Below are 25,240 nucleotides of genomic sequence, written 5' to 3'. Positions count from 1 at the left end.
CGTGATCGTGCAGAGATCATGCCGCATGTTATTTCTGTAGTGCAGCAGCGAGTTTTAGGGCAGGAGAACAGACCAGAAGCGATTATTGTAGAGGGGGAAGAAGACAACAGATTAGCTTCAAGCAGCGGAAACGAAGTCGATACTGCCATGAACACAGAGAGATTAGCTTCAAGAAGCAGAGGATCATCGTTCTCTTATTCTGACAACGAGTGACCAAATTTTACTAGGCGATATCAGCCGTCCGATCAAGAAAGGACAGTCGAGATTGATGAGTTGAGCAACGGACGGTGGATAGGTTGCTCCCGCGTTGGGGCCCGTCGAGATTAAGGTTCTTAGTGGTGCTACAAAAGCTTAGCGCTGCTCCTCGCCGGCCGAGCGGCGAGGGATTATGGATTCGTGCGATCGAGCTTGAGAGGGGCGAGCACGGAGAGATGGGGCACTCGAACGTGTGGAACTCGCATCCCAAGAATTACGACCCTGGGTCTCGGTGTTGGTGAGCGATTTTGCCTATTTCTGCTTTTATTCTTCTCTTCGAGTTTGGTGCTCTTTTCTTGTTAGTTTTGTACTTCTTGTTTAGGGTTCTTGAGATCTTGCAAAAATATTCTGAGCTTTAAGCCCTTGCAACTTGAATTCGTATGATGTAGTTGCTTTAACCGATTTAATCAAAGATGAGAACTTTCGAAGGATATGCACTTCAAATTTGGTCTCCTGGACTTGTTAAGGGTTCTTTAGATTTTGTGGAAACATTTCGAGCTTTAAGCGCTTGGATTTTGAATCCATATATAGTTGCTTTAGCTGGTTTAGTCAAAGATGAGATCTTTGGAACAACCCTACATTGATCTTTTCCGCCATCGATGTTGAGGGCAATACAATCGCAGTATTTTCTTTTATTTCGACTCCTAACTGACACATTAACTTTGTTGAATCCAAGTAATATATCATCAAGCCCGTATAACCCAATTCCGTTCTTCTTCCGCTTCCATTGTGGAAGTTAACTAGGGGTGTTCCAATAAGCATTCTTATTTCATTTTTTCTTCTATGTACTATGGACTTGCATTTGACTAATTAGGATCCGTTTGACCTTGTAAATGACAGATGATGGTCCATATGCGGGGTTACAATTTTTAGATGCAAACCCCTTGTGCATCATAGCGTTTAAGTTTTTTCATTGTAAACCCCTTATAATTTTAAATTCTGAATAATTTCGAAAATAATTAGGATCAGGGAACATTCCATCCCAACTGAAATATTTTATCAGTTTTTGATTTGATTTAGATGATTAGATTACCCCAGAGGAGATTTAAACTTAATCCTAATTTTTTTAAATTAGGAAATAAATAAGATTTGATTGATTAAGAATAATTTCAAAATTATGGACAAAGTCCTCCCTGTTCATCACCGATCTGAGCATAGAGTTGTGAGGTGATTGTTGGAGAGGTAGGCTCTCCGACTCTCTCCATTTTATTATCATGTAATTTCGTATTTTCATAGTTAAAAACTTACATAATCTGATTTGGAAGTTTAGGGATTTTTTATAATTTTTAAAATGATTAATTATTGTGTTTAGATTAACTACCTGAAAATCCTGATTAATTGTTGTAAGAATTCTCGATTCTAATGATTATTTAATTTCATTCTGTCCTCCTTATTTTGTAAATATTTCATAGCTTTAAATTTGAAATTTTCATAAATTATAAAAAAATTTACACGAATTTATTGATTTATTACACTTCTTATAATTTTTTCAAAATTACAGAATTAACATAGTAGAGTTCTAATCATGTAAGACAATTTATCTAAAACAAAAACATGATAAAATAGGATTTTGAAGCTATTTTTATGAATTAAAAGTGTAATCAATCAATATATTTACATAAAAATTCTTATAATTCATAAAAAATCAGATTAAAAGCTTTGAAGTATTTACAAAATAGGAAAAACAGAATGAAATTAAATAATCTTTAGAATCAAAATTTCTAGTAATAGTTAATCATGATTTTCATGTGGTTAATCTAAATACAATAATTAATATGTAGATTATAGAAAAAATTTAAAATTTTAAATCAAATCTTGTAGGTTTTTAACTATGAAAATACTAATTTATATGATAATAAAATGGGAAGAGTCGGAGAACGTGCCTTTCCAACAATCTTTTCGTGCCTCTTTGTATGGATCGGGGCCTCACTCAGTTGTGATGAATAGAGAGGGCACTGCTATCTTTCTATAGAAGAGGGGGAGGGGTTTCAATAAATTTAAGACTCTAATAATGATAATTTCAAAATTAATCTTAATTAATCAAATCTTATCTATTTCCTAATTTAGAAGATTGAGTTTAGGTTTAAATATCCTTCAAGATAATCTAATCATCCAAATCAAATAAAAAAGGATAAAATATTCTAATTGGGATGACTATTTTTTATCCTAATTGTCTTTGGAATTGTTTCAAATTTAAAATTTTTTGGGGTTTACATTCTTCCCTTAAGAGAAATTTGGTCCCAAATTTATTCATACCTTAGTGAAACATAGTTGGGTGTTGGTCCTTGATGTCATCTTATCTCTCCTAAGCGGCTTCGTGGTCGAAGTGGTGCTATCATTTGACCTTCACGAGGGGGTATAACCTTATTTCTATAGATGTGCTCTTTCCTTTCTAATATCTGGATTGATTTCTCCGAAGTAACAGTATTTTTCAGACCCAAATGTTGATATGAAATGACATGAGATGGTCCTGACATACCTCTGGAGCATAGAAACATGGAACACATCATGTATATCACTAGATGTAGGCGAAAAAGGGTGGATTCCAATAAGCACTCTTATTTCACATTTTTGTATGTACTGTGGACTTGCATTAGATTGATTAGTCTCCATTTAACCTTGTAAATGATAGATGGGGTACAATTTTGAGATACAAACCCCTTATGCATGATAGTGGTTACGTTTTTGCATTGTTCTTCATTTGATGCTATCTAGTTGTGGTTTTCCTTCCATCTAGCGGAGTTTGTGGGAATCCTCATGGACCGATAAGGAAGCATGGACTTATGTGTTGCAGACAGTGCTTCTGCAGTAATGCCAAAGAAATTGGATTCATTAAGGTAAATTTATACTATCTCTCCTACATCTAGTGGTATCTCGACCATATAATTAGTTATCGTGCTTCTAAATTGTCTTTTGTCCTTTTTGAATTTTTTTGTTTCCTTGGTGAACAGAAGACCCTTTCCTCAATGTATGGTTTATTAGAGGAAGATATTTTTTTAGTTGGTGGAATTAGGTTTACTTACATAATATATATATATATATATATATATATATATATATATATATATATATATATATATATATATATTTTTGGAACAAAATATTGTTTGATCGTTTCAAATAAACATGTAATCATAGAGATATCTCAGTTTTGATCTACTTACGCAACCATCAGAAGATACCCTACAAGTTGATTTGAAGTTCATTTCTTTAGGGTATGCTAACTATAAAGATTTATTAATTGGCTTGTATATGTTGACAATGAAATGAGAGGTCTTTTTTAGATCTTTCATCACATCAAAAAGCTGTAAAATGGAATTAATATGTTTTGATAATACAGCATTATAAGATTATGATCTGTTTATTTGAGGCTGTGCTCCTTTTAGTCATCATGTCTGGTTCTTCATGTTCATGTGTTGCATAGGTTAATGACAAACATCTTCAGTTTTGTATAAATGGGCCGTATTCCAAAAAAGTGCTCCTTGTGGAGCTCTCGCCAATTGACGTATGCATATACTGATGATTTTTCTACAACATGAGAACCAAATATATGTCACTCGTTCCAGGTTTTAGAATTGTGCAGATGACAAGATTAGTGGAAAAGAAAGTCATATTCATTGCCAACCATGCTTTTACTTTGGCTTTCATTGTTTACCTGAAATTGAAGTTTGTGATGTCATGTTCAAAGTATTCTAGTCCTACAATTCCAATTTTGAAGTTTCACTAATTAAAGTTTGAATATGCATTTTTGGCCTTTTCAGTGGATCCTGATTTGCTTGTCTTTCATATCTACAATTGCTGATTTTTTTCACTTTCTTTTGGTTAATGGAGGATTTTTTGGGCAAAAACCTTCCTTTTAACTTCTTTTGTTTTTAGATTGTGCAGTACCACTGAAGGTGTTTGTTTTCATTGAGATTCAGCCTCTGGAATGGTGCTCTTCTATGCATCAGAAGTAGCACTTATCTTTACCAAACTCTAGATATGTGATCTGCTGGATTTTGTTCATCTATTGAACTTCAATTTAGTTAAACAATGTACTAAGCCGAATTTCATGCAGTTGTCAATGTGCTATTTTGCCACTTTTTTTTTTTGTTTCTTGTCATACGTGAAGTGCAGAAATTGGTTCATATGTTTCAATTGTTGTGATTGTAGCATTGACTAGTCCATCGCAGATCGTGCAAATTCATAATTGTGTACAAAAGACCTTGAGCATGCTTATTTTCTATTAAAATTGTTTTTCATCCACATTCATGCCATCAACAGTAGCAGCATGTCTCAGAGCAGGTTCCAAGGTGTACTGTATTTTCGTGTCAGCCATCGGTCACCAGTGGCTGTTCACGTGAAGAAAATGTTAGTTACTGGATTTTTTGGATGCAGTCATTTTGGTCTGATAACACATTCATCATTGACTTTGTTGCATGATGGTGATTCAAAATATCATGAAGGTATTTGAACTATGGTTTCATGTGCCATATCTCTTGATTGGAAGAGATCTAGACAATGATCGAGTAAGACTTGAAGGTTTTGAGAATCTTTAATTTGGAAAGATTTAGACTGTTACATGATAATTTTCTGTTCATCAATCCATAGTGTTCAAAACACTAAAATGTATGGCTTGATGTGGTTTAAGATGAATGAAGTCCAGAAAGTATGTTTGCACTCAGTCTGATGGTTTTGCCTTGTCCTTGGTCTTTATCTAGAACTGAATGAAGTAGAACATAATAAATGTAAATTCTCACTATATATATACACATAATGCTTGTTGGACTCAATGCTCATTTTTTGCTTTGGATTTGGTTTACAGCTTCATCCACCTGGAACAGTATGTGCATCAGACTCATCAAGTCATTATTGGCATTCTTGTCCAAGCCTCGGATGTGATGGTTTGCGTCACAACTTATTTTTTTACCAATTCAGCTTCATCCATCTGCCCAATTAATGATTGATTAGAGTATTGATTCTTGATAATTTGATATTTGATGATATTCTGTATATGTTTTAAATGAGTTTACAAAGTTGCACTGGACGATATGACATGTTACCAAGGGCACTAAAAGATTAATATATTGGTCGGTGATTTCCTTTGCAAATGATTATAAGTTATGGTAATTAGATTTTTTTTTTGTTCGTTTGTTTGTTGTTGAGAGGAATATATTTTTTTCATATTAATGAGTAATGTATGGATATTATATTTCCTTTGTGAATATAGGGATTACAAAATGTGATAATTAAATATTGTCAGAAACATGTTTTCATATTAATAAGAGATATTACACTACTCGAGTGTCTTCATTTGTTGAAAATGTATAGATATTATATTTCCTTTGCGGATAATATGATAATTAGATGATTTCTTAGTAGAAGAACATAACTTTATGTTAACGGTGTGAGGGATGCGACACTATGAGTGTCCTCATTTGTTAAAAGTGTGATATAGAAGAACATAGCGAGATAATAATAATAATAATAATAATAATAATAATAATAATAAAGTCTATTATTTCAATCTTGAAATTAATTTTTTTATTGATTAAATCAGCCTTAGATATCATATTTCTTAAATATAAATAATTCAATTGTGAGAGAGGAGAGGGGGAGCCAAAAGAGAGACTCAGAACTGATACTAATCTTGGCAAATTAATCACTGGTTATTGGGAACAAATGCTAATCTAAGCAATATTAAATCAGCACTCACAGATGCTTTCTTCTCATGCAAGTTCTCTCAGCAGGGCACCCAAGCTGCGGCAAACACCACATCGTGCCCCTTCCAAGTGAGCACCAACTCCTCCTCCTCCTTCTTCAACCCCCAGCCGGCTGCGTGCTCGTCGAGCATGCTCTTTACCTCCACGGCCACCTCCTCCGTGAACCCCGCCGACCGGAACCCCGCCGCCCTCATCCTTTGCGCCCACCTCCCCTTCGGCTCCACCCGTTCCACTCTCTGCAGCCCCTCCTGCGCGATCACGTTACCGATCTTCCAGCGCACCCCGGCCTCGTACCACCGCCGCTGCTCGCTCCCCCTGGGGAGGAACGTGTCCACCGTGTCGTATGGTATCCATAGATAATTGAACGCCGACCGCAGTCTTCCTACCAGGTCACTCTCTGTGAAGTCGGCGTCCTCGTCCACCACCGTCACTAGTGTAGGCTCGAGACCCCGTAGAGCCTCGAGGAACATCTTCCGGAGGGATAGTGTTGGTGAGTTGACGCTCATGGTGGTGGCGATTGCTCCGACCGTCTCCTCCGGAATGTAATGCAGCAGCATCTGGCAGTTCACTATCACGGCCTCGTCTTCGGAGACTAATCGTTCGACTCTCAACTGCTCGATCAACGAATCAAACGCATCGCTGGGATCGGAAGGGATCACCCTGAACTCCATAGCTACGTTCCTGGAACGCGCGAAATTGACCAGCCGCGATCCAAGTTCGTCGTACGACATGTCCAGCATCGGCGGTGGTGGCGCAGTTGTCGTCAGGCTCGGCACGGTGAGCCTTATGAGCGGCGGACCTTCGGGACGATTGGCCAGCAGGTCGATCAGGGTTGGCATCTGCATGCAGTGCGTGGTGGTGAGATCAACGATGTGGATCGCAGGTACCCCCTCGACAGCCTCCGCGATGGCAGCGTTCGCCGCGGTGTAGCCGAAGCGGTGCCAGGGAGTGAGATCGATAAAGCTCGCGAGGTCGATGGCAGAGAAACGGTGGACGTGGAGGGCGAGATCGGCGTCAGCACGGGCTGCGACAGCCGTGAGCATCTTGCAGGAGCCGGTCTTGGAGGCCCGGGCGATGAGGGCCCGGAGGAAGGCGGACGTCAGACGCTGGTTGGAGTCGCCGTCGGGGGGTGCGATGTTGTTGAGAACCCACAGGATCTGCTGGGCAAGGGTGGCGTCGTTGCTTTCGACGGCGTTGGCGCAGTTGACTAGCAGCTGCTCCATGCAGTTCACGGAGTTCAAGCTGCCGAGGGACTTGGAGGAGGAGACAAGGAGGCCGGGCCACGGCCGGGAACGGGACAAGGAGGGCTTCGATGCGTCCATGCCCAAGCACAGGCCTACCCCATTGGGGTGCAGAGGAGGAGGCGCCGGTGCACTTCTAGTGAATTGCGTCATATGTCAAGAGACAGAGACAAAGATCTAGAGAGGGTAAGCATGAGAACGAAGAAGCAGAGAGTGCAGAAGGCGCAGCAGAGGAGTTGAATTTGGTGCTTGCACAAGGAATATACAGAAGGTTGTGTACTTTGGGATCTCATGGCAAGAAGGTAGCAACTAGATCTGAAGATTCCAAGGAATGACCGACCCAGAAACACGAAACAGTAGGCGAAGAGAGAGAAGAAAGAGTCAGAAACCTGCAAGCTGACTCTTTTTCATGCTCGAGTGCAGCGCCTGAAAGAGATGAAGGTTAGAGACGGTGAGCTCATATAAGGCGGCTTTGGTGGCATGTGAAAAGGCCGGCTATGGATTGGCTGTACATGTTTTTATGTAATTTGTCCTCTTGTCCGGGTGACGAGAGAGAGAGAGAGAGAGAGAGAGAGAGAGAGTATTCTGTGCTATGTTATGTTGATGAGAGATGGTGCAAGTAGGGTGAGCTTAGGAACCAATCTCTCCTTGTTGGCGTCGACAAGAACTCTTTGTAGGATCCATGAATCTTGCCAAGTTTGTCCGCCACTTTATCCGCCTCTCCAAATAAAAGAATGACTCGATTCCACTCCTTTGTGTTTGTCCAAATGCATCTCCTTGATACCCTCCCTGATGTGCACAAACTTAGATGTGCTCATCAACCACATCATTTTGCCCACATCATTCATGCCAAGATTCAAAAGTGCTCACCGGTAGAAAGAGACCATATACCTCCACACATGAGGTGATAAATTTGATCTTTCTGTTGCAGCAGCAGAGGACACTCCAGTTCTTGGTGTACTCTTTCATGGTGGTCCATGGAGTCCACCATACTTGTCTTATATAAATGCTGTTCTTGTCCTGTTGTCATCCATGATCCATCATTCTTTTTCTCCGCATTATCTGACCATTTGAAGGCTTTGGTTTTGGCTGTCATTTATGATCATGTTTATTCTGATGAATATGAAAAGTACATAGAGATTTTACGATCTACCATGTGTTGTTTTGATTCCTAGTGGCAGAACTGATCCATTTCTTCTGCAACTTATTATCTTGTTTCATTTGGTGCCATGGAATGGGCCAAAATAGAGAGATTTCTCTATTAGATCTGATCTTGCATGGAAAGCTGACCACTTCATTATTTATATCTCTATGTTGCTTGGAAAGATCTGCCGGATATCCATGGCACAGACAACGAAAACAGAGCAGGAGAACAATGTAGGTTAAACGTGAGAGGTTTGATAATAAATCCCCTTATGACAGTACTGCATGCGTGGATTAGTCTTAAATCGAGGGAGAATTCTCTTGCTTTCCTGCACGCTTTGTTGACTTCCAAGAGGACATCAGATAAGCCAAGGGTTCAGACATGAAAGTAAGGAATGCGAACATGTACTCAAGGTGTCATTGTTAGCTCTCCGTGGGGTGCTTGCAGACGAGATTGGTTTGGCAGCACACAAGCTTGGGGTACACTGATGTGAGTGCAAACATGCCCATGACATGAGGAGGCCAAAGAGATGAAGACAGTCTTCTGGGATGTCGAGCTGTGCAAAAAGGGCAGGTCCTACTCTGAAAGATGCTACTCGAGTTATGCATGTTACTCTAGAATGGCTGCCCAATCATTGCAGAAGAACAGTTCATGCATGTGAGAAGGAGCGGAACAACAGTGAGGGATTCAACAGGAGAAAACAAAACGCATGAATCTTTTATCACCCTTGTGACATGGAAAACCAATGTGAATAGTTGTCAATGTATCTGATCGGTTTCATCTTGGTTTTTCTTGGGAGTTGTGGGAACATTGGCTAATGCTCAGTGGTAGGAGACAGAAGAGGATTCATCCGGTAGTTTGAGTCCTGTAAGAAAGAAGATTGAACTTGGAGAGGGAACTGATGGCACTGAAGCAGTAAAGATATCAGAGGCTCAAGTTTTCTGATGGGGAACAGCTTCACTCCATGTATCGATTGTCATTACCAGGAACAGTTGGTGGATATCTGGCAAATCTTCTTCCAGATGTTAACAAGTTTGAGGATTGAAGCTTCAAATGGTCATCTGCAAGTGTTGGATTAGTCAGCCCAGCTGAGCTTGTACTACTCTCCATTGGGCCATCCAAAAACCTCTGCCTGTATCAAAGAATTTGATGGAATGATTGAGAAAATAGACTAAAATTCCACTTGGAATTTCTTAATCTGAATAGAACAATCTGGCATGGCCATAGGATTATTTTCAGTTAAGGAGAAATTATCACTGATTAGGATATTGTAACAAATCATCATTGGAATCCATAACTTCCAACCAATAGAGACAGCTTACTAGTAGGAAATCTTTTAGCCTACTCCATTTCATGCCAATGGAAGAGCATCCTTCACTGTTCGTTCTTGTGATTCCTTAAGTAGTTAAGTGCCCATAAAGATACTTTGCGAGAAGGATGCTATCTGTCCCAAAAAGATCATCAATGGCCTTTGACATGATGGGTGGTGAGCCTTCACATCTAGAAACCTGCTGCTTCTTCTTCTTCTTCTTCTTTCTGAGAAGAAAGAAGAAGAACATGCATTGCTCAAGAACTGAAACATGATTATGTTTGATCAAAGATGTTGCTTTTCTAGCCCTCTCACTTCATAAACTTTTGAAAAGCAACTGTTCTTAATAATTTAATGGAGAGATACATATATCTGTGAGAGTTATCTGTCACCTACATATCTGATAAGTAGATTTTGTTGCAATATGTCAGGTATAAGAAGCAATGGAATTTTCTTCTTTTTTCCTGTAGATTTTTTGTACATGGTTCTTGAGTGTAAGTTACAGAAACATATTTACAGGTAAATCTATTGGCAAAAGACAGTTTGACTACTTCTTGTAGTAGTCTTCATTGTCTGGAGTAAAAATGAAGAAACAGCCACAGAGTAGTGCAATGGAAATGCAGGGGACTAGATGAGTCTGGTGTTTGACAGGGAGCACTCACATGATCCAGCAATGCAAATACTCAGAAACTGGGAGAACTGGGATCATGACAATAAAAGCTCGTATAAAGAAATAAGAATCTAAATCTCTATATTTCTTGAAAAAGATAGGACCTCAGTAAAATAGGGTCAGCACACTGCATGTCATCATGGCTTCAGCCAACTGGAGCTGCCATACAAAGTACAAAAGCTCCACTTGGTGGGCTTGGTGACACTGTTTGATGAACTGTGACCAACTGTAAAAAGACAGGTGGTGGGACTCGGAATGCAGCATACAGTAGTGCTGTGAACAAAACCTCACTGAAAGCAAAAGAGGAGAGGGGAGGAAGGAGAAAGATGCTTGACACCAACTCAGAAAGCTTAAGCTGCAAATTACAATGACTTTGGGCTAGAAAGCTAGTTGGTGGTGGTACAGGTTTTATTTCTCCAGCCACACTGTTTGAGGGCTTAGCATCTCTAAGGCCATAGCTGTGATGTATGCATGGTTTGAAGTGGCTTTCTCGGCTTGCATGCTCTTCATCAAGGTAAGCAACTGCACCTGTGGCCTTATATCTTGGTTCTGAATTCATTCTTCTTCTTAGATTTGTCACAATGGGTTCCTTGTTCTTCATGAATTTATGTAATTCTTGATCTTGTCTCTTAAATGCAACTTGATTAATGACATAAAACATGAGGAAAAAGCTAAATTCTCCAATATTAGTGAAGCTGTCACAACAGCTCTCAAGTATCAGAGTTTACTCTGCAAAATGTTCAGTAATATAATTCAAGTGCAGGAAAACTTGCAGATGTTTATCCCTTTGAATTAGTGGTTTTTGCATTTATTCTTCTAGATATAAGTTTTACATGTATAATTTCTAGAAACTCAAAATCTGTATGAAAATATCTTTTTGATTAATGCTTGTTACTTTGAACCTTAGAAACTTCAATTAATATCATCATTACTCATTAGTTATGTGAGAAAGAAGAGGGGACTTCCCTTATCAAAGTGAGAACAATCATGGCTTGCAGGCCATCAGAATTTGATGTCTTTCAAGCTTGTTTTGGCACATCTTGATGTGATCTTTTAACCTTCATCTTCTGCTATAAAAGAAAGTTAGGTTTCTGATTTGACTTTCCATGAGTTTTTTTTCCAATCATGGCACAGTATTGACACCTACATTTGCAGAATGTCAACAGGATTTGGTTGCTTCTTTTCTAAGTCAAACATCTATAACCTAATACCACTGCACATAGTTTGACCCAAATGCACTGCAATCAGAGTTCCATGGGGTTGCCACCAGTTAGACTCATCAACTGAAACCTTCTCATAAATCATATTCCTTTGTTGGAAGATATGTAGATGTGTTCTCAGTTCATTTCCTTTATGCATCACCAAATGTTCTTAGCTGTGGAAGATACTGATTCATTGCATCAAATCTTTTGGTTCAGTGAGTCCAAATGTACCCATAAAATAAACTATTAAAATGAGGTGCCCTCTTTGTTCTTCCAACACAAGTATGAAACAAGTCAAAGGGAATTACTAACTACAAACATTTAATGGGGCTCTCTCCTGACCTCTTTCCCATCACAAATTGTTTAGCTTGCAGATGCAGTCTCCAAGCACATGATGATTTTGACTCTCTAGCAAATAAAAATTCCTCTCTCTCTCTCTCTCTCTCTATACACACACACACACACACATGCATCAATCTGACACTGAAAGACTCCAATCTTAGCAAAACAGCAAAGCCTTGCATTACTTGGCAGCAACACTACACTGACTACAGCCATCAACAACAATACAACAGCAACAGAACCCAAGAAATCAAGAGAAAACAACAAGAGTGATGTAGAGAGGCAGTGCAAGAAAAAATACTAATAATAATAGAAGAAACAAAAACAACAGAGCCAAGAAATCAACACAAAAAACAATAAGAGTGATGTAGTGAGGGAGTGGAAGAAAGAAATTGGAAGAGGAAACAAAAACAAATCTAAGAAACTTCTTCTCATGTCTCTCAGTTGTGTGTGAGTGATGCAAACTATTCACTCTTTTGCTTTACCTCACTCCTCTCTTCTCTTCTGTTAGGGGAGAGTAAGAATTGGAGGAGCACGAGTCCGGTGCTCCGCCAGGTAATGTAAACCCCCCAAGTGTTCTGGCGGAATTGGAGGGAGGGAAGACACGAGGCCCGAGATCGAGACGGCGCCGACGAGATCCATGGTGGCCACCACCCCGGCCAACACCGCCGCCGCCGCCCGGAACCGCCCTCCAAGCCCCAAGAACCCTCCTCCTCAGTACCGCAACGATGCCGAGAACCCCCACCGCCTGCCGCTGGTCCGCTCCGAGAAGTACAATGCCGCCCCCAGGCGGCCTCCCTCCAAGGAGATCTCATCGCGCTACCACCCCTCGAACGCCTCCTCTCCCTCTCCCTCTCCCTCTTCGTCCACGGCCACTTCGTACTCCACGCCCACTACCTTCTCTTCTTCCAGCTCTTCCTCGAGTTCGCGGCGCCTCCCTTCCCCTCCCGTGCGGCCGCGGCCCTCGACGCCGCCGGCCTTGCCCCAGTCCGTCGCCCAGAGGCGATCTCATTCCGTCGATCGCGCACGGCCTTTGACGCCGCGACGTGATCCCCGGCCCGCTCCGGTTGAACCCTCCTCTGCCGCTCGAGCCCTAAGCACGACCACCCGAAGCCTTTCGGTCTCATTCCAGGGGGAATCCTTCTTCTACCAGACCAGCCGCGCCAAGACCGCCTCCCCTAGTCCAGCACGCAGGCCCAGCCCGGAACGCCGACGTGCCAGTGGCGTTTCCGCAACACCAGCGAGGACAGGAGATCACTCGGAGAACACTGTGCCCTTGGACAACCACCGCCTGTGGCCTGCCGCAAGTACTCGAGCGCCAAATCCGTTGACGAGGAGCTTGGATTGCTCGTTGGAGCACAAAGACCCAATCTTGCTCACCGTCCGGTTGCTGCAGCAGTCGATGGTGTTCAATGATGCCCCGGGGAAGGCTTCATACGATGGGGGCGATCTCTCTGCTTCCTCTGACACTGATAGCGTGTCATCAGGGGGCAATTCGGGGACGCCGGAGCTCGGCATGCCACCAAGGGCGAAGGTCACTCCTCAGGGAATCAGTGTGCCTGCGAGGTTTTGGCAGGAGACAAATAGCCGCCTTCACCAGCCGCCGGATTCGGGCTCGCTGCAGTCTTCAGGTACGAGGCACATGGTCCATCCGAAGCTTGGTTCGGTGAAGAAATTGTCAGTGGAAAGGTCGTTATCGTCGTCTCCAAGGTCGATTTCTTCGCCACTCCATGGACCCATGAGACCTTCTTCTCCTGGTAAGCTCATGACTTCCCCATCAAGGGGAATGACTAGTCCTTTGAGGGCAAGGATTGGCACAACTGTGACTGTCTCTCCAATCAGTCAGCCAGCTAATGCACCTTCAATCCTAAGCTTTGCTGCTGAAGTGAGGAGAGCAAAGAAAGGAGAGAACAGGATTGAAGAGGCACACATGTTGAGGCTATTTGATAATCGACACTTGCAATGGCGATTTGCTAATGCGAGGGCCACTGCAGCATTCCTGTTGCAGAAGGTGACTGCAGAGGTAATGTTGATTTCATAAAATGCTTCCAAGTTTGCTTTTTTTTGCACAATCTTGTAGTAGCTTGTATTGGATTTCCAATTTGTATTTTCTGATTGGATAATTTAGCTTACGGTTGATATATCCAGTAAGTTGTTATCTCCATCAAGTAACAGCTAAAATTTAAACACAAGCTTCGCCAATCATTTTGGTATATTATTTTCCTCAGTTCAATCTAACTTGTTTCTCTAGATCTTAAATTATGTCACCAAAGTTCCGTTTTGTTCACACAGCTGTCACCTTGCAAGATGTTTTAGGCTGATTGATATATAATTACAAGCACTTTTTGATACTTGTACTAATTTATAATTGAAGAATAACTGCTCGAGAGAACTCTGGAACTTGTACAAGTTAAATGTTCTTGAATTTTAGCACCATTCATATTCTAAATGCACATCTTGCTTTAACTATTCTATCCAGATATTGCATTCCTTTTTAAATTTAGATCCTTCACGGTAGTGTGGAAAGATCTTGATAGGATGATGTTGTTTTTTATGGATTTAAGTACTAGATATAGTTTTAAAGGCCAGTAGAATGAACTTGGTGTAGTTTCCATAATGAGCTCTTTTGTCCTTCCCAGCTGACTCTTTAATTTTAAGCCATATGCATATATGAAGGCTCAAAATAGAGAACTCATGTATTCTATTTTTTTCCTTTCAGTGCCCTATAGATTTAGGTCTGTACTAAAAGAAAGATGCCAGCTGCACTGATATCACCTGGACCTCCCTGTACAATTAATTTGATTCACCTCATTAATCAGATAGGATTCTGAACTAGCTACTTAATTCCATGTGCTAGAGTTGTCTGTAATCAGCTATAATGTGAGAAATATTGTTTGGATGATGTGGTTGGTATTCATTGATGCAGTAAGAGTCTCTAGTCAAGAAATCCCCTAAAACAGTGTTCCTTTCGAAATAATATTATTATTTTGAATAATATCATTTGTGAATAGCAATAGTGTTGCAAAGACTTCACAAAATCAAGTGATGATTTTGGCATGCTCAAATGTGTTTTTCAACTAAATTGAATTTAGTAAGAAGCCAAAATTAAATGAGAGTAGATGTGTAGATAGAATCTCTTCTTCATGTAGAGCAAGAAACTAGCCATCCTTATTCTTATTTGTCTCTCTTCTCTTCCTGCTCACTGTTTTGATCTCATTTATAATGGTCAAGCCTCAGGTACTTTTGCTAATGGTTTTCTTTTAATCTGTATCAGAAAACTATGTATGATGCATGGGTTACTACCTCAAAATTGCGTGATTCTGTTGCTTTTAAGAGGATCAAGCTACAACTTCTGACACAAAATTTAAAGCTAAATTCTGTTCTTGAGGGGCAAGTAAGTCGTCTCTCATCATTTCTTCTGTTCTCAATCAAATTTCGTTTAGTTATTTAATCAATTGGATTGATTTGGATCAGAATTATTTTTCATGTCACCGTTAAATATCAAGGACTGGAACCGTAAGGTTATATATTATTTGTTCTCGAATATACTGAAATGCTGAGAAATAAAGGGACACTGCAAGACGTGAACATAAAATATTGAAAATGTCATTTTGTATTCTGCATTTGTTTATAATTGATAAATTTTTAGAAGTTCTTTTTAAGAGAATGAATTCTTTTACTGACATAGTTGGACAACTTATGAGATGTATGATGTTGAACAATGTAAAACTTGATTAATGCAGATGACCTATCTGGAAGAATGGTCTCTCATGGATAGGGACCATTCAAATGCATTATCTGGAGCTATTGAAGCACTAAAGGCTACAACACTCCGTCTTCCTGTTGTTGGTGGAGCCAAGGTTCGTGCTTCAAGATTTGCAGTATTACCTTATGACTAATGATCTCTATACAAGTGCTTTTGGAATCACATAGCTGTGTTTTATATAAGTAGGCAGACATCCAGAAAGTGAAACATGCTGTTGGTTCGGCTGTGGAAGTGATGCAAACAATGGGATCCTCAGTATGCTCTCAGTTGTCGAAGGTGACATCCTTAATGACTTCCCATATTCAACCTCTCTCTTCTGTTGTTTTGTTTCTCAATTTAGCTTAGTTGATTTTGATATTCTATGATGTGCTTATACTTGTTTTAAAATCTCTCTTAGTGACATATAACTCACTTTATCAGTCTGTTTCATCATCTACCTTCTTGCAAGTAGCAGCATTCTTGAATAGTATAGGATAGAACATAATTTTTATTGCATTAGTAATTAACACACAAAAGGAACTGTATTTGCTTAGAAGATCCCTTCTTGATTAGCAAATATCTGTTTGCATGAGTTGACATATAAAGAATGACAATTAAAAATCAGTTCTCTTCACATTTCTCATTTTAACAATTCTATCATGAAAGCTTGATTTGTTTAAGAATTTGTTCTCTATATTCTTATTCAAGCTCTAAACCCATCATCATTTACAGGTACAAGAAATGAGTTCCATGATATCTGAAATTGCTAAAGTGGCTGCTGAAGAATGCCTATTACTTGATCAATCCAGAGACCTCTTGTCCACAGTCGCAGCTATGCATGTAAGTGTTGTGATGGACCTTTTTATTTTTTTCTCGTTTCCAGTTTCTTGAATTGTTTGTTGACACAAAAGTTCATGACAGGTCAAACAATGTAGCCTACAAAGTCATACAATACAAGTAAAACGAAAAGTCAGCCAAATGCAACTGTAGAGCAGATTTTCTTACAATCTTCTTTGATCACTAACATCAAAGTAACCTCCTCAGTTTCTAACTGGAGATTATGCGAAGGTAACAATAATGACATTTGGGTTTTGTTGGGTGCAAAGCAAATGCAGGCATTCATCTTTCTAGGGCAGTTGATTCATGTAGTCTTTTGTATGCATATCACCACAGTGTTGCTATTTTTCCTTGCAGGAATTACCTTGCTGTGTATACAGATTATGTCTTCATATGCTAATCAAAGTGAAGCTTATGTATATATGTGTTTTGGCGCCTTCTTTTTTCTTTTTCTTTTCACAAAGTAAAAGAATCACTTGTTTCTTCATTTAAGACATTAGAAGGATGTTTACCTGTCAGAGCTGTTTACTAACTGTGAAAAGGAGCAATAATTTTTTGGTATTAGAAGTTTACCTATGAAAACTGTTTTCAGCTTAAGCAAAATGATGCTGGAATTCTAGGCCCTCTGTAGTCAAGAATATTTCTTGATGCAATGACCTTGGCTAATTTGTTCTCATATTTCATCAAAGCAAAATTTCCTTTGCTTTTTCTTCAGTTTATTTCTTATTTATGTACAATCATTGGCAACAAATGTCATATATATGTTCTCTCGAGGATGAAGTTGGCGAACGACATTACTACTTCACGATCACGATCTGGCCACCACCGAGGTTAACAGGTACAGCTTGTATGTCCTGATATTTGTTCTGATGTTGAATGTAACATGGAATTCTTTTGAGGCCATATGTCTCTACCAGGCCTATCTTTAGGAATCTATGCACTTTCAACATCTTGCTGCTTTCCCAAGACTGAGATTCTTGGACGGATTGTGATTCAGTTGTTCCATTTCTCCTTTTTTCTGTTGACATGTTAGAATACTTTGGGAGGGTTCTTGCAAATACTAATTCAGTTGCCTATGTGTTCTTTTTTTGTATAATCAACTAACAGTGCAGGAATATTTTGTGCATCATCATAGATGATGAAATAGTTGTTAGTCTTTAAACAATCTGATCTTTATGTTACCTACTACCTGATGCTTCTTTGGTGGCAAAATGTACCAAGATTTCAAGTGTTATGATTGAGTTACAATAAGCAGCTGTGGGTACATTGCATCAGCAGATATCTAAGACCATCTCTCTTGTTATTGTTGTCCATAGAACTTTTACTTTGTTGCAGAAATCACATGCGACCAAATCTGAGCAATTCTTCATGACATGTTATATTGTGTCTCTCTTAATTAATGATGTGGCATGCATGACTTTCTAATGCTGGTAGTGAGTGCAATAGCATACATAATGTCATAAAATGTGTCTGGTCATTAACAACAAGGTATATTCAACAGGATAAACCATAGTCATCAGTGGTGCAGTCAAAATCATGTATGCTTTCAGGTACAGATCTTGTAACTGTGATATGATTTCGGATTTGCATTACAATTTGAGGTCTCTGAACAGGTAATCAACTTGTTAGTCCAACATCTTCATAGAACATTCAACTGATATTTTTTAATGTGAATGTTTAATGGTTGTATTTGTGTTGTTCTGAAAAAGACTGGAATGAATTATTGATATTTTTGAAGACCAAAGAAAAATAGCTAATAAAAGTGTAATTATTAGGTTTGGTATGCATTTCATAGACTGATAGATTTATAGGTTTTGGACTGAAATCTTTCTATTGTTTTCTTAGTTTTATTTGAAGTGGTAACTAAAACGACCTTTTTTTATTATCATTAATTTGGTAGCCGCCAAAAGAATGCCACAATATATTTATTTACTTACTTTATTAGACGAAAGTGGATTACACTGTACGAGATGCGGTCACCGCTGGTGCTCCCACCTCCCTCCCCATACGGAGGGATCGAGTCCATCCATTGTACAACAGAATATATATATATATATATATATATATGTATGGCGGGCGTGCGCGCGTGCGAGCGCACTCGTGAAGCGGAAGTCCTTCCACTCAACCGAAGAGGTTGAGCAGCGTCGGTGCGCCGCTGGCCGTCGCCACCGACCCCTCCGAGTTCATATATGGCGTCTCTTCGCTGGCGCCAGCGGCCGGCCTCGGAAACAACCACAGGTCCATGTCTCGGGGGAAGAAAGCGGAGGAGGAAGACGGGGACGCCGCGCTGCGCCGCTTGGCGTCGGACACTGGGGTCGGCGGGAAGCTGCCGGTGGTGGGATGGCTGGGAAGGGGGGCGAGGGCGTCGCCGTTGAGGACGGCGTTGACGGCGGCCTGGCAGAGATGCCAGTTGCCGGTACAGAGCAGCCCGACGGCGCCACCCACGGGGTTGATGGTCCGGCCACACGCCTCGAAGAGCAGCGACTGGAACAGGGCTGCGACCGATCAACCGGAAGGGGTTTTGAGCCAAGAAGAGGTGGGGGAGGAGGAAGGAGGAGAGGGTGCGGGAGCAGAGGACGTACGAACCGGGGCGTTGGGAGTCGGGGACAGCGGAGAGGAGGGACATGAAGGCGGCGCGGCCGAAGAACCTGGCGACGAAGGCGGTGGCGTGGCCCTGCTCCTCCGCCGTGTCGATCCATCGGAGGCACGGCCGCAGCACGCAAGCGCGGCTGCACCCCTTGCGCAGCACCCTGCACCCGTTGCAGCTCATCTCCTCCTCCTCCCTACCCGTCGCTCAACTCCGTGAGGGAGAATACGGCCGGCCATTTGTATCTAAGGCTGACATGCTCTGCTTTCCTCTGTCGGTATCATTGCATGGCTCCTTTGGAAGGGACAGCGATTTCCCATGAAAGTTGATCGCCACAGGGAACAAAGAACATTCACCTGTGAAAGAAGCCTCAGAGTTGACTTCCGCAAAGTTGATGATGACACGGTCAACCGTGCACCTCATTTTTGATCCTCTGTGTTACTTTATTCTCTTGAATCGGGAATTTTGTTGCTAAAAGTCTATGTTAGTATCCTTCCAGCTTCATCAGACTAATGAAAATAATGTGCAGTTTATTGCTTTCATGCAAGTTTAGCTCCTCTCAAAGAAATAATCTTTGTAATCATTGAATTCATTTACTTGGATTATGAACTTGCGATGAGATCACTATGCACATTCGAGATTGAAGGAGTGCACGAACATAAGGATTTATAGGAGTAAGAAATCAAACCAGGCACTGAGATCCCGGACACAGCTATCTTCGTGACCTCCAGAGCCCATGATGACTCGTTCTTTTATTTCTTCTTCTTCCTCCTCCTACCCCACCCATCTCTCTCTCTCTCTCTCTCTATAACAACGTAGAAATTAATTTGTCTTCTTCTTCTCCTTTCTTTACTCTGTGGATCCACATGTTAATTACTGCTGCAATGCCTGATTCACTGAACGATGGAAGAAGGCTTTCATGGCGTGCAGCCTCTCTGCAGGACAAGGATCGGAATCTTTGATGCTTTGTCTCTCCCCCACAGCCTCGGTGTGTGGTGTTCTTGGGAATGTCGGGTGTCCCTCTCCACGACATGCCGACCTCTATCCGTATCTTCCTCTCCTCTTTCTTTTTATTCTCTTCATCTCATCCTCTGGTCTACAATACTTCCCACACGTCCCCTCCATTTCCAGATGATGGACTTCTTAATGACTTTCGTTAAACCTCATCTAAACTAAGCATCAGCTGATGACCCTTCGATCAATCATTCTCATCTTAAATCACCTCTCCTGTTTTCTATTGCATCATTGCATCTACCTTAGCTGTATCGCCCGATCCCCGAGCTCTCGAGACTGTTAAATGCCTTGAATTATATATACCATGGAACCTTGCTAATGTGTCAGCAAGCTGTTCCAGCACTCCTCGTCTCCTCCGGATATGTTCATGGCGATGGAGGCCGAAGGAATGGCTTCGGAGCTGAACTGGAGCTCCTTCGATCCATCATTCTCCGTCGAGGAGACCGAGGAAGCCATGGCGCAACTCTTCGGTTCTCAGCACATGTTTTGGTCTGACTCCGATTACGATGGCTGCTACTCGAGCAACCCCGACATGGCTGTTACCTCGACACCGATGAATTCTAGCGTCGGGGGAGAGGGAAACGCCGCCCCATGGTTTCCTCTTGGTGCTTATGATCAACACGATCGACCGATCTCCGTGAACGAGGAAACCAGCAGAGATGAACTCGTCGATGCTGTCGTGAAACCTCTTCCTCCTCCTCCTCCTGCTGATGCCTCACAAGGCACCAAGAGAAGGTTGCGTGGTGGTGATATCCAAATAGAAGTTTCTCGAAAGAAGTGGAAGAAGGCACAGAATAGTGCCGCCACTGCCGATGAGGAAGACAGCAGTGCTGACATTAATCCTCGGAGCTCCTATTGCTACGGCTCCGAGGATGACTCGAATGGTTCCCGGGAAATGAAGGGAGCAGTCTCCATGAGCTCAAGCTCCAAAGGATCTGCAGCTCTGAATCCAAATCCTCAGAGCCTCTATGCAAAGGTAAACATCTGACTCGCATTTAATGTAAAGACTAAATTAATGTTCCTTTTTTTCCCTTCACTTAAGGCCGATCAATATGTTTCACAGAAGAGGAGAGAAAGGATCAATGAGAGGCTGAGAATTCTGCAAAACCTGGTGCCAAATGGAACAAAGGTAAGAAGAAACTAATCCTTTTTTGGCTTCGTTTCAATCAGTTTAATGCAGCTGACTAGAATCTCGTTACTCCCACAGGTAGACATCAGCACAATGCTTGAAGAGGCAGTTCAATATGTGAAGTTCTTGCAGCTCCAAATCAAGGTCAGCACTGATCTTCTACTCTTCTTTGGCTGTTTCATGAGATCTGAAACATTGATTCGTGCAGCTTTTGAGCTCTGATGAGATGTGGATGTATGCTCCCATTGCTTACAATGGCGTGAGTCTCGGGTTCGACCTAAAAGATCCCTCCATCGTCTCAGCAGAGGAGAATGACTCTGGGATATGATGGTGTTCCTACTCTTCCTTCTTGTCACAATTGTTTGATCTTTTCTTTCTTTGGCTCAGTTCTACATTGCAATGGCAATGTCTCGAGAGAAGGATTAATGGTTCGAATGACAAATCTCATTCCAGTGATGAGCAAAAAACAGTGCTGATGGACTGCACTAATAAATCTCAGCAGGAAATAATCTCATTAAAGCCAGCAGCTTCAGAATTGTACTATGTGAGAAGCAATACACAAATGAACAAAACAAGGAGGACAATTACAAAATCACAATAGGATTGTATCATCTTTTGGTCTCGTTTGATTTGAACATTCCACATAGTCCAACACTACAAAAAAAGCAATAAGATTTCATCCCAATGGAGATGAGTTTGTGGTGTGGGAGTAGGACTGTTGTTGCAGCAGGCAGCTTCATCTTACAGAGATGGAGATCCTCTAATTTTGTTATGGTCAACTATGCCCAATGGCAAAGGAACTAAATCAAGATATTATAATCTCGTTAAAAGTAATTAGGTAGACTAAGTTGGGATATTATAATCTCGCTCAAACTATTTTATGATAGTAGATCCATCTTAATTGTCATAAGCTCATTCAAATAATCTCTTAGAGACTAAATCAGGATATTAATTGTCATTATTTGACTTGCTCTAATACACTTTCTGCTGTTAAAAAGAAAAAAGTCAACTGAGCTTCACATCAAGTGTTTCACCAAGATTAGTGGATCTACCATCAATCATTGAGAGGGATGAAGACACAAGAAAAATTAGTTATCAGATTTCCATCCACAAGAATGTCATTTACATGTCAACTTTTACAAGATCATAATGACCAAAATAAAGATGGGAGGCCAGAGGGAGAAGAATTCTTCAAAGTGCTTTGCTCTTTATTCTTCTTGAAGGATGAAGTGGTCTCGTTTCCATTGCTGCAGACATCACATGATTAACAAATGATCGGCATCGAAATGCATGAACGAAACATGACTTCTCATGTAATTCAATGGCTAGTAAATTTATTAACAAATGATCGACATCGAAATGCATGAACGAAGCATGACTTCTCATGTAATTCAATGGCAAGGATGAAGTGGTCTTAGTTTCTATAAATATAAGATAAATTTATTGCTGGTCCCCCACATTGATAGTGAGCAAGATTAAAATGAACTTATAAGGGTATGAGAGGGTTATTGCTATCAACTTTAGCTTAAGTATTTTGGACAATGATTTAGACCAAATAAAATTGATAAGCTAATTATCCTACCAAGTCGGATCGTGACATTTGGTATCAAAATAGACTTAGCATTGAGCATGGTGAGGGAGCTCGAGTAGAAAAAAGTTACTCATGAATGGAGTCAAATGACTCATCACGACATGGAGCCATCAGTGGGTTATGTCTCACATGCACCATATTATGATTTGATCTAAGTTACGCAGAGCCTTAACAAAGACGTCAAGCTCTTAAGTGGAGGAGATCGTAACACCACAATTAATCCTATATCGAAAGTGAGAAAGACTATGATTGAATTATAAGGGTCTAATGGGTGTATTACTATTAACTTTAACTTAAGCATTTTGACAAGTGGTTTGGCCAAACAAAATTGATAGGCTAGTTATCTCATTTAGTCGACCTCTGCACCATGCTAGGATTTGATCTGGACTATACTGGACCTTGACGAGGACAACAACCCCTTAAGCGGAAGAGATTGTAACACCCCAATTGGTCCTGTATCGGGAGTAGGAAAAACTAAAATTGACTTATAGGACTTAAAATTTAAAAAATCTTCATAGACTCAAGAATGTATCTTAAAATAAAAATAGAGGTGGACATTTAATGGAAATCCTAATTTCTTAATTAGATTAGAAGTAAGAATCGAATAAAGTTAATTAAATTAGGACTCTCAACCAATCCTCCTTTGTAGAACCTCTCTTGATTGAGTTAATGTACTGCCGTAATAACATAATAGATCTGCAGCAAACCATAAGCAAGCCAGAAATGAACATGCCTTAGCCAACTCGGAGATAACAACATTTTTATTACTTCATATAACCAGGCTAAACTACATGCAGATAAGGTTAGCTTTATTATAATTATGCAAGAATAAACAGTGCTTGAATGTCAAGCACCAGAATTCCATTTATAAGCTTGGTTTCAGAAGTTTATATAGCTGAAGAATTTGCTTTGCCAAATCAATTGCATATGGGCTTAAAGAGGGCAGCTGAATCTCAAAACCATTGGAAAATCCTATGATGTTACAACTAAGGTAAACTAAAGAATCGATAAAATATCAGAAAATAAAGCATATTTTGGTGCTATCATACTAGCAATCCTGCTAAATTAAACTCACTTGTTTTCAACAAATTTTAGGAGATCAAGCCCTTCAAATGCATCGATGGCCCCGGACAAAGCTTTCTCTCTCGTAGATCCCCTACATCATGACATCAACAAGTTTAATTCAGCTGAACTCAGACTTTGAAAATCACAACAATACCAACTATAATCATAAAATGAAATGCTAGTACAAATAAACAGAAACATGGTAGCAAATGTCATCAGATTTTTGTCTAGTTTTGACAATCATTCTTGCAGCCACTTCCGTTGAAAAGAATATATATATATTAGACGCTAAATTTTGGACGCAGTGGGAATAGAAAAACCGTATTGTATAGAAGAAATTTATTTGAGCGCATTGACAGAGAAATTAAATTTGCGTCACAAGAGAACAAACAAAGGAAGCATAAAGAAGAGGAAAAGGATTCATTTCGTAGAGAAATCCAATATACTTCTCTAGATCGAAGTCTTGCAAGTCCACGCATTCTGTCTCGTCATCATCCAGCGTTAGCTCCGAATATCTCGTCGAGATGGAGCTCACGCTGCCAGTACAGCTGCTGTCAAACTGATGACTACCAGCCTTGCGCCGGTGACCTGCACGATCAATATCCCTATGAAACCCTTACTTTGTTCCGAGTATAACCTAATCCAAATTTAAGCAAATCAACATCCCAATTCGAATAAAAACCGCAGCTTTCACAAGCCCCCAGCACAAGAGAATTCGATCCTTTCACAAAGTGACATTCAACGAGGTGAAAACTGAGCATCTAACACGGAATTTGCTAGATTCGCTTACCGTTTGCCATGGCGAAAGCCCTGAAACGTCAAAACCAAGCTTTCCAATCGGAACAGAAGCCGGGACAAGGCCAACAAGACAGCGGGAATCGAATGCCAAAGATAGCCGGGAGGCGAGATTCGCAAGAAGCACCTAAAGACGAAGGGGTCAGCTATATCGTAAAAGCGCAGAGCCATGTGAGGATCGAAGTAGCCCTATAGAGCGCAGAGCCCTCTTGTTTCCTCCTCCCGTTCGACTTCCAATTCTACTACTTGAACCAAAGAAGCCCTAATTATACTAATAGAAGTCCAATTGAAGTCAGCGACAACTTTCCGAGTCAACCCACCGCAAGTCGTCGCCCAGTGATTTGGACTCGAAAACAAATAAAAGCGATAACATGGAGCTAAATGCATATTTACATCCAACACTACAATAACCGCTTCAGATTTGTTGGATGTATATCTAATTACGTATATTTTGAGGACTTATATAACAATTTACATTTGTACTTGGGCCCGAACCCAACACGGCCTAATATGAGCCCATACATGAGCCCGGACTAATTGAATAGATTGGACTAAGTTGGGCTCTACAAATGGGCCCATATTTAGTCGAACATTATATGATATTTCTTGAAG

The 25,240-nt window shown here is 40.7% G+C and overlaps 6 protein-coding genes across 10 annotated transcripts; 3 read left to right on the top strand and 3 right to left on the bottom strand.

The window, feature by feature from the left end:
• The first annotated feature begins 51 nt into the window (after nt 1–51).
• LOC103987239 (small ribosomal subunit protein uS14z/uS14y/uS14x) lies at nt 52–5,258 on the top strand. Of its 4 annotated transcripts, none has more exons than XM_065111973.1 (4): nt 52–493; nt 2,993–3,092; nt 4,141–4,186; nt 5,060–5,258. In XM_065111973.1, exons 1-3 carry the CDS (start codon nt 432–434, stop codon nt 4,147–4,149), a joined length of 171 nt encoding a protein of 56 aa, XP_064968045.1. In that variant the 5' UTR covers nt 52–431; the 3' UTR covers nt 4,150–4,186; nt 5,060–5,258. The 4 variants fall into 4 exon arrangements, with proteins under 4 accessions (XP_064968045.1, XP_064968044.1, XP_009403759.2 ...); XM_065111972.1 differs by having other exon boundaries at nt 53–493; nt 4,132–4,186; XM_009405484.3 differs by lacking the exon at nt 5,060–5,258 and having other exon boundaries at nt 57–493; nt 4,132–4,345.
• A 574-nt stretch (nt 5,259–5,832) lies between these two features.
• LOC135614519 (scarecrow-like protein 32) lies at nt 5,833–7,657 on the bottom strand. Its single transcript, XM_065111971.1, has one exon. It carries the CDS (start codon nt 7,349–7,351, stop codon nt 5,978–5,980), a length of 1,374 nt encoding a protein of 457 aa, XP_064968043.1. The 5' UTR covers nt 7,352–7,657; the 3' UTR covers nt 5,833–5,977.
• Nucleotides 7,658–10,631: 2,974 nt separating this feature from the next.
• On the top strand, nt 10,632–18,366 carry LOC135582417 (QWRF motif-containing protein 2-like). 2 transcript variants are annotated; one of them, XR_010487590.1, is made up of 8 exons: nt 10,632–10,835; nt 12,377–13,888; nt 15,140–15,259; nt 15,609–15,725; nt 15,818–15,907; nt 16,343–16,450; nt 16,532–16,678; nt 16,805–18,366. XR_010487590.1 is itself a non-coding variant. In XM_065111969.1 (7 exons), the coding sequence occupies exons 2-7, from the start codon at nt 12,506–12,508 to the stop codon at nt 16,598–16,600; spliced, it is 1,887 nt and encodes a 628-aa protein (XP_064968041.1). In that variant the 5' UTR covers nt 10,632–10,835; nt 12,377–12,505; the 3' UTR covers nt 16,601–18,366. The 2 variants fall into 2 exon arrangements, 1 of the variants encoding a protein (XP_064968041.1); XM_065111969.1 differs by having other exon boundaries at nt 16,532–18,366.
• On the bottom strand, nt 18,357–19,672 carry LOC103988285 (LOB domain-containing protein 38-like). Its single transcript, XM_009406833.3, has 2 exons — nt 19,034–19,672; nt 18,357–18,942 (listed from the first exon to the last, which is right to left on the bottom strand). The coding sequence occupies exons 1-2, from the start codon at nt 19,215–19,217 to the stop codon at nt 18,569–18,571; spliced, it is 558 nt and encodes a 185-aa protein (XP_009405108.2). The 5' UTR covers nt 19,218–19,672; the 3' UTR covers nt 18,357–18,568.
• Nucleotides 19,673–20,410: 738 nt separating this feature from the next.
• Nucleotides 20,411–21,675, top strand: LOC135613799 (transcription factor bHLH84-like). Its single transcript, XM_065110833.1, has 4 exons — nt 20,411–21,024; nt 21,112–21,177; nt 21,256–21,321; nt 21,386–21,675. The coding sequence occupies exons 1-4, from the start codon at nt 20,416–20,418 to the stop codon at nt 21,503–21,505; spliced, it is 861 nt and encodes a 286-aa protein (XP_064966905.1). The 5' UTR covers nt 20,411–20,415; the 3' UTR covers nt 21,506–21,675.
• Nucleotides 21,676–22,248: 573 nt separating this feature from the next.
• LOC103987236 (uncharacterized) lies at nt 22,249–24,863 on the bottom strand. The gene is made up of 4 exons (XM_009405479.3): nt 24,624–24,863; nt 24,280–24,421; nt 23,844–23,924; nt 22,249–22,424 (listed from the first exon to the last, which is right to left on the bottom strand). The coding sequence occupies exons 1-4, from the start codon at nt 24,631–24,633 to the stop codon at nt 22,322–22,324; spliced, it is 336 nt and encodes a 111-aa protein (XP_009403754.2). The 5' UTR covers nt 24,634–24,863; the 3' UTR covers nt 22,249–22,321.
• Nucleotides 24,864–25,240: the final 377 nt, after the last annotated feature.

This window comes from Musa acuminata, chromosome BXJ2-6 (genome assembly GCF_036884655.1).
Source record: "Musa acuminata AAA Group cultivar baxijiao chromosome BXJ2-6, Cavendish_Baxijiao_AAA, whole genome shotgun sequence".
Classification (NCBI taxonomy): domain Eukaryota; kingdom Viridiplantae; phylum Streptophyta; class Magnoliopsida; order Zingiberales; family Musaceae; genus Musa; species Musa acuminata.
Note: the sequence above shows the minus strand (reverse complement) of the source record. Positions and strands in the feature narration are given on the sequence as shown.

Coding starts and splice junctions, on each gene's coding strand:
- LOC103987239 (XM_009405483.3), top strand. CDS start 432: ATGGGGCACTCGAACGTGTGGAACTCGCATCCCAAGAATTACGACCCT. Junction 494..2,992: donor GACCCTGGGTCTCGGTGTTG/GTGAGCGATTTT, acceptor CCTTCCATCTAG/CGGAGTTTGTGGGAATCCTC. Junction 3,093..5,059: donor AAGAAATTGGATTCATTAAG/GTAAATTTATAC, acceptor TTTGGTTTACAG/CTTCATCCACCTGGAACAGT.
- LOC135613799 (XM_065110833.1), top strand. CDS start 20,416: ATGGCGATGGAGGCCGAAGGAATGGCTTCGGAGCTGAACTGGAGCTCC. Junction 21,025..21,111: donor CTCAGAGCCTCTATGCAAAG/GTAAACATCTGA, acceptor TATGTTTCACAG/AAGAGGAGAGAAAGGATCAA. Junction 21,178..21,255: donor TGGTGCCAAATGGAACAAAG/GTAAGAAGAAAC, acceptor TTACTCCCACAG/GTAGACATCAGCACAATGCT.
- LOC103987236 (XM_009405479.3), bottom strand. Junction 23,925..24,279: donor CAAGACTTCGATCTAGAGAA/GTATATTGGATT, acceptor GTCATGATGTAG/GGGATCTACGAGAGAGAAAG. Junction 22,425..23,843: donor CTAAAATTTGTTGAAAACAA/GTGAGTTTAATT, acceptor TGATGTCTGCAG/CAATGGAAACGAGACCACTT.
- LOC103988285 (XM_009406833.3), bottom strand. CDS start 19,217: ATGAGCTGCAACGGGTGCAGGGTGCTGCGCAAGGGGTGCAGCCGCGCT. Junction 18,943..19,033: donor CCCCGACTCCCAACGCCCCG/GTTCGTACGTCC, acceptor GATCGGTCGCAG/CCCTGTTCCAGTCGCTGCTC.
- LOC135614519 (XM_065111971.1), bottom strand. CDS start 7,351: ATGACGCAATTCACTAGAAGTGCACCGGCGCCTCCTCCTCTGCACCCC.
- LOC135582417 (XM_065111969.1), top strand. CDS start 12,506: ATGGTGGCCACCACCCCGGCCAACACCGCCGCCGCCGCCCGGAACCGC. Junction 15,260..15,608: donor ATTCTGTTCTTGAGGGGCAA/GTAAGTCGTCTC, acceptor TGATTAATGCAG/ATGACCTATCTGGAAGAATG. Junction 16,451..16,531: donor CCACAGTCGCAGCTATGCAT/GTAAGTGTTGTG, acceptor AGTTCATGACAG/GTCAAACAATGTAGCCTACA.